The following is a 9,190-nucleotide window of genomic DNA, read 5'->3' as shown; positions in this document are numbered from 1 at the left end:
GATTTGTCCTTTTTCCTCAGTCAGAGCTTAATCAAACCGTAAATGGTGCAAAATAATAAAATATATATAAATATATAAACTCAGAGGAAGAGTGAGGATGTTGCACATGCACCGAGGAGGCTTTGTCTGCTGATGCCTTCAAGTGCAGTCAGAAAAATAAATACTTTTTTATTTAAATAATAACCAGAGCATGACCAAGGCAAATTTCACATGCATGATTAAGCTTTCAAATATTGCTTGATTTATTTTGAATGAGATACGAGCTACAGAGAACTGCTTTGTGTTTTTAAGCCATCACCGTAACAACGGACATAATCAAACCCAATATGGAGTTAATTTGACATCTTTATTTATTTGTTTTGCATTGTTAGTTAAATATAACTGATATTATTAGTTTTTAGTTGTTTATTTTACTTTTATTTTTGCTTTCTCTGCATTATTAGTGAAGTGAAATGAAGAGGACGTGGTAATCAAAGTCACATTTATGCAAGTTAAAGTTTGAAATTGCAATCAGTTTGACAATATTTTGTGCTTTTTTGCAATTTAAGGTAATATAAGTTAATTTAATTAATTAATTTGGCAGATTTCAGAGTCACCCCTCTGCTCAGTTTACTGGATTCACTGCAGAAACAAGCCAGACAATGTTTGAACCCTTTAGAAAAACAATCTAACCGAGCAGTTTCCACTTAAACCGTAATTTCCGACACTTCCTGAATGCATCGTCCCCAGCATGACGGCAGGGGTGGGGAGGGAACCCCGGCGCTGTGACGTAGCGGAGCAACGTGGAGTGGTGAATCCCCATCAAACCCTGGAGCAACAATAAAGAAGCATCACGAAGCTTCCTCCTCTTCCTCCTCCTCCTCCTCCTCCTGCTCCACAAACTCTCCAGGTGAATGTTGGTGCACGGAGCAGAGCTGCACGGTGTCAGCAGACAGGAGAGGTGTGTGTGTGTGTGTGTGTGTGTTAATTGGAACCCTCCCATACAGGAAGCAGACAGGTCGCTGAACACCTGCTATCAGTAGCCGTTTGACCGCGGCCCTTCACGGCAGGTGTGTGGAGGGAGCAACACAAAGCAAAGCACGCTCCTCTTTCATCCCACCCCCGAGCTGCTGAAGCACACAGGCTTAACTGATGGCAGGCTATGTGCGCTCAGCCTGAACCCGGTTTACCGGCTGTGACAAACCATCGATTAAATGACATGAGTGTTTAAAATGACACGGGGACTAGTTTTGTTTCTGCACTCTTGAGAAGCTCAGGTGCGATTTGAAAGCAGTTTTTGGACACTGAAGACGCGTCTGCTTCTCTGTTCATCATAAGAAAAAACAGAAAAGTGTGCTCGGTTCCGCTCCTGATGAGCAAAGGGTTAAGGAGGCGCAGCTAGACGCCAGTGGAGCTGAAGTCATCCGGCAGAGCGCACAGCGAGGAAGAGCAGGAGAGCTACAGAGAACACCTCCTAAAACACTCATCTAGGACGAGTCCAGCTGCGGGTCTGCGCTTTCTTTGAATCACTGCTGTGTTCTTCTTCCTCTCTTCTTACCAAACGCGCAGAGAATCGGAGGCAGAGTTTGGAGGCTGTGGAATGAGAAAGAAATAATAATAAAAACAATAAAACGCGCAGCCCAGCGCCTCAACTATGGCTCCAACGACGCTCGCAGGAGAGCAGCCCGCTTCACGGGAGCGGGCGGCAGTGCAGGATGAGAGGTCCGCTGCGCTCCACGGAGTGTGAGACCAGAAGGAAATACCACCTGACAGGCGGCCCTCCCCCCGGGGGACAGAAACAGACACCCTCGCTCCTCGCAGCCTGGAAACTGGAGGCTGGAGACGGCTCAGCTCTGCCGTGCCGTGCGTACAGTGCGCCTCCTTTCCAGAACTCTCCTCTCTCTCTCCTCACTTTTCTCCTGGAGATCACCAAGAAGACACGGCCTCTCAGAGCAACTTGGGAAAACTTTGGCCACCCACCCACCCACCCACCACCACCCTTCTCCTCCCCCTGGATTACTGCCATTGCTGAACCTGGCAGTGTTGAGTGTCCATGAAGGGAGCGCAGTGAGCATCGTGCGCTCGGCTGCTGCGGGGATTGGAAACGCAGCCTCGGTGCGATATTATTAAAAGTCCTGCAAAGTCTGTCAAAGTCCAGGGGCCACCTCAGCGAAGATGCCGGTCCGGAGGGGCCACGTGGCTCCGCAGAACACCTTCCTGGACACCATCATCAGGAAATTTGACAGTCAATGTAAGAGGATTTTCTTCCTTGTATATATATATTTTTTTCTTCTTTTCCCACTGTTAATAATAGACCTGTTGTCTCTAAAAGCTGTTAACCTAAATATTAAGGCTTCTATTTGACATTTCTAGAATAAGCCTCGGTAAGGATGTTTGGTGAAGGCACAGTTAACAGCTCTGACAAGTCACAAGAGCTGCAGCCAGGCTGTGAAATCTGTGATGAATGAGTTGAATGACATTTAAACAGAAATCTGGAGAAACGCGTGACTGTTCCTTGTTGAGGATCATTCTTTCTTTCTCCATCAGATAAGATTGTGCAGATGGCTGTGGATCTGCAGACGTCCACCGTCCAAGACTGCTCTTTGTAGCCTGTCTTCTTTCAAAGCCTCAAATGTAATAGAATAAATTCAAAAATGAGATGATTGGTTTAGCTTCCGCTCCGTCCTCTCATGCTTTGATTATTGAGTTTGTAAAACTTGGACGTGTTTAGCTGCCCCTTGATGAATGGGATCCATTATCTTTGGCTCGGCTGGAGGAGATAGGGAGCATGGGCTCCATGCAGAACAAATGGGACACTTAAATAAACCATAAACATGCTTTTATCATACACGTCTGTGTTTGCCTTAAAAATTAAACTTCCCTTCAATTACCATCCACTCAGTTTTATAAGCTGGAAAAGCAAACAATATGTCTGAGCTACTAAATTTTGCATAAGAGCCTCTGGGCATGAAATCCGAAGCTGTCCATATTTCAGAATGCACACGGGCTTCATCTGTCCTCACCTCCCTGCTGCTGCTGCTGCTCTGTCTGTGATGCAGATCATTCATGTTTCCACCTCGGAGCGTGTGACCAGACTCCAGACGTGCCCGAGCGGCCGCAAACGGCACGTTTCCTCCGGTAGTTCACCTCGGGGGCCAACGGGGAGATGGTTGAGAGGAGGGGGGAAAAAGTGGAGATTGTGTATCATTAACAGGAGGCCCTTACATCCATCCCGAGTCCCGGCAGTCCAGTTGATCCGAGGGCTTTTTTACACGCAGCTGTTAGAGAATCTAAATGTCAATTACTTCCCAGAGGGGATGAAGAGATAAAATTCTTCAGGAGCATCCACCGCATGCTCCGGGGTTCAGTTCACAAGGCTGCGTTGGAACAGCAAGTGATGCCTCTCGGCGTCCGAGCTGCAGACAATGTGTTAGAGGAACAGATTTGGTGCAAAAAAACACCCAGTTTCCTGACACACGAGGCGCTGAAAAGAAAAGAAAAGAATAGAAGCTCCACACAAGTGCAGTCAAGGTGAATAATTGAGGTTGAAGTTGAGTAATTTACATTAATCCTGCTGCACTTAATGTCCCACTCTGGCGAGCACAGATAGATATTTTAAGGTGTAAACACGTTCTACTGCTCAGTGGCAGGAAGCTTTTCCCCCGTGTGGCTGGTGATTATTTGAGAATGGGAAACATTACCTGCAACCGAGAGGCTGACAAAACCACATCAGTGCTTTCTAAATGTTTTCCCGGTGACTCATTCTCAGTTGACCGCTGCAGGCGTTTGGTAAGGTTAGCCGCGCAGGCCGCTCGTGTAGAGGCGATGGCATCTAACGGCTGTGGGGAATGAACTGATGGACACCGGGAGGAGGAGGAACCGGAAGTTCAGACTCATCTAACTGACCTCTAAGTTCACCACGGTGCTCTGCAGATACTGTGGGGTGTTTCTCGAGCTTCACCCTGACCTCGCTACCCCGCACCACCGAAACCTGAGCCCCGTCCTCTCAAGTTAACCACAGATGAGGAAAACTGGTGTTTATGACAAGCAAGAGTCTGGTGTCTGGTGTCTACACAACGAGGGACATTTACTATGGACATGGTCCCTCTGAGGGTGTCCTGTGGTGTCTGGCAACAAGATGTTGTCAGTGTGGGGCCTTTGAGGGGAGGGGCCTCTGTGGATCATCCCACAGATACTTGATCAGTTTGGGATCTAGTGAATTTGGAGGCCAGGTCAACACCTTGTGCTGTTCTTCATGTTTTGTTTTAGTTGTTCCTAAAGTGTTTTTGTGGCTGCATCCTGCTGGGGATGGCTGTTGCCATCAAGGAGTGTCATTGCTATGGGGTGGGGGTGCCTGGTCTGGTCTAGGTGGGTGCTATGTCTAAGTAGCATCCACACCAATGAATGCCAGGTCCAGAAGTTTCCCAGCAGAACACTGAACTGTCACAAGATGGTTTAAATGTTATTTACTTCTCCTGTCAGTGGTTTTAATGTTGTGGCTGATTGGTGTAGGGGAAGCAGCCTTCGTGGCAGAGTAACCAGTGCCACAGACGCTTCATTTCCAAGATGGGACAAGTTTTAAACAAATGTACTAAGATCACGAACCGCCGATGCTCGACCACTCAGCTTCGGAGGAGACGATTAAACTCTCGGCCTTTTCCTCGCGTCAAATGCGAGCACACGCGAACTCGCGACGGTGACAACTTAATGAACCGGCTCTGAGCTGCTTCATCTCTGAAGGAGAGTCTATAAACGTGTCAGTCGTTTAGTCATTCTCAGCGACTTCTTCTCCCAAATTGGTTTTGCCCAAATAAACACGTCTCAGTTTTCTCTTAACTCGACTTAAACCTGCAGAAAAAGTGATTATTTATTAAAAAAAAAGAGGGAATGACTTGACTTAATGTCAAATTTTCAATTAGTGCACACTCAGATGGAACACCCAGCCTCTGGAAAGGGAAAGAAATATGATCCACTGAAAGGTCATTTTGAGTAATGAATGTATGGCACCAAAGACCTGCAGAGTCTGAGACGGTTCTGTAAGTTATTAACGTGATGATTATATGGAAAACAGTAGAAATATAGCGTTCTCTCTCTCCTTTCTGTCGTTTGCAGAGCCATCTTAGTTAGAAACCAACTTTCAATAAAATCTGTGACATATTTAGCATCGTTAGAGTCTCACAAAACTTCTTGTTGTCGTTTTTCTGTGCTGCCATATTCTGTCATTGCACTGACTGACCACTGGGGGTGCTGTTTGTTTGGAGACACGCTCATTTGCAAGTGTCCTTGATGGAGAATGCATAATTTATAGGGGATGGCAACATGTTTACTGTTTTTGGATTTCTATTTGAACTACACCTGTTTGGATAAATGTAATTAGATTGATGCATTACAAAGCAAATAACAATTCGATCAGTAAATCCTCCTCAAACACGTGGACGTTTAACCCTCCAGGCTTCCAGCTCAGGTATTTCCTGCACCTTTTATCCCCTGACTGCTGCTCCACGCGGATTAGGCCCCTTCCGATGGAACTCCTTGACAGCGCCGGGGCGACGCGTTCGACCTCAGCGGGAGGTCACGGCGACCTTCCCCGGGCCGCGTGTTGTTGTCTGCCTCGGCGCTCCTTAGAGAAGACTTTGCCCAATTACGAGCCTCGGAGCCCGCTACCCTCCGGGGAGGATGCTGCCATTCTGCAGCTGAAGTACAAACACTCCATCGTCATGGCAACTACCCCCACTGGCTCTTCCTACCCGCCCACCCACACACCCACCCACTTGCAGTGCAGTGCAGACACAAAGCAGGAGGAGGTAGAGGTTCTATGTGTCTCAACCGTCTCTGGATCATTTTTTAAATAATTTTTTTTTACGTCCTTCGTCCGTTGGATGGTCGTAGATTCTGGCGAGTACATCAAGTTGCAGCTAATTGCGATGAGAACACGCTGACTAACGACCGGCTCCGCTTTTAGACTCGCCGTCTGGTTGGAGGGAGCCACGTGGAAGCAGCCGTTTAACCTTTAAACGCACAGACTTGAGACATTTATGAAAGTATTAGAGGCGTGGGCTCAGATGGAGTAATAAATGTGGAGGTGGAGAATATTCTGATGCCTGATGTATGTTATTCCCTCTGAGCCAGAGCTCTGCTGAATGAGCCACGCTGCTGTACTGTACTCATGCATGGACAACAACAGACAGAGAGATTTTTACGTGCATGCTAAAGCGTGTTTTCAGTCAAATAATCGTGCACTAATGCAGCATTAATATAATTTTGCAGAAAATGACCCTGCTCGGTTGTAGGAAATCACTCATTGACCCATTTAGAAAGATTTGCGTCTTCATTAGGACCAACCGGGCCTGGTCCTGCAGGGCAGGGAAGTCAGAATCAGGCAGACACACAAACTGCTGCTGGCTGTGTTTGGTTTTTCATGGGATTTGTCGACAGTAAGAAGAATAGCCCTAGCCTTTAATGCTCCATATACAAGGACAGGCTGCTGCTCTGCTGTTGTTCCTGGAATTGACAGAGAGTTTAATGAATGGACAACACACAAAACAACAACAACAACAAAAAAACCATACGTTTATTTCATGTTTGTACAAGTGTCTTCATGAAATATGTGGTGCAACATTATGACCACCTTCCTGATATTGCGTAGGTCTCCCTTGTGGTGACTCATCAGAGAATGGACATGGGACTTCTGAGGGTGTCCTGTAGTGTCTGGCAACACAATGTTGTTAGTCGGGGGGCCTTTGAGGGGAGGGGCCTCTGTGGATCATCCCACAGATACTTGATCAGTTTGGGATCTAGTGAATTTGGAGGCCAGGTCAACACCTTGTGCTGTTGTTCCGAAAGTGTTTTTGTGGCTGCATCCTGCTGGGGGTGGCTGTTGTCATCAAGGAGTGTCATTGCTATGGGGTGGGGGTGCTTGGTCTGGTCTAGGTGGGTGCTACATGTCTAAGTAACATCCACACCAATGAATGACACTGATGCCTCACAGCCAGAAGGTTCTGGGTTCCAATCCAGGCCGACTGGTTCCTTTCTGTGTGGAGTTTGCATGTTCTCCCTGTGTCTGCGTGGGTTCTCTCCAGGTTCTCCAGCTTCCTCCCACCGTCCAAAGACATGCTGGTTAGGTTCACTGACCTAAAGTTTAGGTGATAGACTGGAGACCTGTCCAGGTTGGACCCCGTCTCTCGCCCAATGACAGCTGGGATAGGCTCCAGCAGACCCCGTTACCCTCCAGAGGACAAGCAGTTACAGAAAATGAATGGATTTTCATCTTATCATTTTGGAAATAACTCGCCTGCGTACATTTTTTACTGGCAAATCAAATATTAATCAAATCAAATATAATCTTCAGTCTATCAGTTATTCGTTCTGATGGCTTTGTCTTTCAGCTGATTTCATGTTCGGTTGTTGTTCTTTGTTGCGGCCAAGTGGTTAAGGCGATGGACTAGGAATCCATTGGATTCTCCCCCGTAAATCTTGTCAACAATTGTCTGCTTTAGTCTCAACTTCGGACTAGAACCACGATGTCACTGGTTCAATCCCCACTACATCTAAAAACCCCTCCACTGTGGGAGAATAAACTTGCAGAAAAGAGGCACGTTACATGAGGCATGAGGTATTTTCCCTTTTAAAAGAAGAAGTTAATGAGTTTGCAAACTTTTGCGACTCAAGCCTACCACTAGTTAACACACTAACAGGTCAGTTAGCATGCTCACCAGCCTGGAGAACCTTTAGTCCCCTTCATGCATGAGGATATGACTGAATGAAGTGAAGTTAAGCTAAGAAAAACAACAACCTGCTGCTTTTATTTTCAGCTTTATTCGTGTACACACACACCTACAAGGAGTTTGTTCTCTGCCTTCAACTCATCCAAGTGAGCAAAACTTGGAGCAGTGGGCAGTTGAGGGTTTAAGGACAGTGGAAGGTTCAAACCAGGTGCACTATTTTATACTCAGCTCAACACAAAAACGTGCAGTATTGGTCTGATGGTTTATTAACAGAAGAAAACCACAGAGGAAGCTTATTTGTATGCACCTAAATGCAAAATGTTGCAAAGAAAGTTTAGGTGTAGAAACCTGAACCTTCTGCAGCTCATTTCCATCAAACAGACTCTTTAAAGTGTCTTGTTTGCGACAGCAGGTCGTCCACCTGAGTCTCCGCGCTTTGATCAGAGTTGCAGAAGGCGCCGATCCTCTCCGAACGCAAGAAGAAAGAAAAGCCTTCTGTTCTTCTGTACGTGCTGCCGAGTGATGGAGCATATGGCCCGCAAACGTGGATCAGGCCGTGACGAGACATCTGAGGCCATCTGCCGGCCTCGTTGCAGGAGCCGTCTAATTTCACTCCTGCTGCGGCGGCGAAACGGAACAAATGCACGGCGGTCCGAGCGGTGTTTGGAAAATCTAACGTACGTACGAGAACGCCCAAGTAGTCGCTGACATGCAGCGCCTCGGCAGAACGACTACGGCGCTGATGTTCCTCTGTGGCGCTGAGCTTTTATTTCTCTGCTCCATCTGTTTCATTCGGAGGGTGTAAACAAAGCAACGCTGCTACACCGCTCCTGGAGTCGGGAGTGAGTCAGTGCCTTGAGATTGCACTTTGCTGGTGTGAAATCACTCGTCTCTCGCTCGCACTCTGTCTCTTGTCTTCTCCCCTTGTCTCTCGTTGATGCACGTTGCCGAGGAAGGCTCACGAAAAGAACACGGTCGCGCTCATACACTTGTAAACTCTCGGAGCTTGTAAACACTCGCTGCCCTTCCGTCTCCGCCTCACTCCTCCCTCCCTCCCTCCCTCCCTCACTGCTCTTTGTCTCATTTGACAACCTGTTTTCTCTACCTCCCTCCCTCCCTCCTCTCTTCTCTCCATCTCGCCGGTGCCCAACAGATGCCCGCTGCGCTGCCATGCATAACTGGCTTGTGATCTCAAACGGGCACGCGTCCAACTGAGCGACATGGCACCTGCTGGGGGTCGCTGAGACGGAAAAGTTTGTGTGTGGCGTTGAGCTTCTCCGCAGCGCGTGTTCTCGTAGAAATGAGCTTGAAACTGTTGTTTACGCGAGATCTGAAGCAAAATGTAAACGCAGCAGTATTCAGTGCACCGGAAGAATCAGAAGCAAAGTAGTCGGGTCACAGTGGCCACAGGCTAAGCGGGGTGCACCAGACGTTCCTCTCCCTGGCAACGTTTTCTAGTTTCTCACGAGGGATCCCGATGCGGTAAT

At 47.6% G+C, this 9,190-nt stretch overlaps 1 protein-coding gene across 1 annotated transcript in view; it reads left to right on the top strand.

Moving 5' to 3' along the window:
- Positions 1–2,050: 2,050 nt before the first annotated feature.
- Positions 2,051–9,190, top strand: part of kcnh2b (potassium voltage-gated channel, subfamily H (eag-related), member 2b) — a gene marked incomplete at its 3' end in the record, with an annotated part of 230,626 nt that continues 223,486 nt past the window's right edge. The window contains exon 1 of the mRNA XM_084565710.1: positions 2,051–2,230. Coding sequence (XP_084421836.1) covers positions 2,155–2,230 — 76 coding nt within the window. The 5' untranslated portion in view covers positions 2,051–2,154. The remainder of the gene's footprint in view (positions 2,231–9,190) is intronic.

Source organism: Chelon labrosus, assembly GCF_963514085.1.
Source record: "Chelon labrosus genome assembly, chromosome: 18".
Taxonomy (NCBI): Eukaryota; Metazoa; Chordata; class Actinopteri; order Mugiliformes; family Mugilidae; genus Chelon; species Chelon labrosus.
The sequence above is the reverse complement of the archived record's forward strand: the minus strand, read 5'-3'. Positions and strand labels throughout refer to the sequence as shown.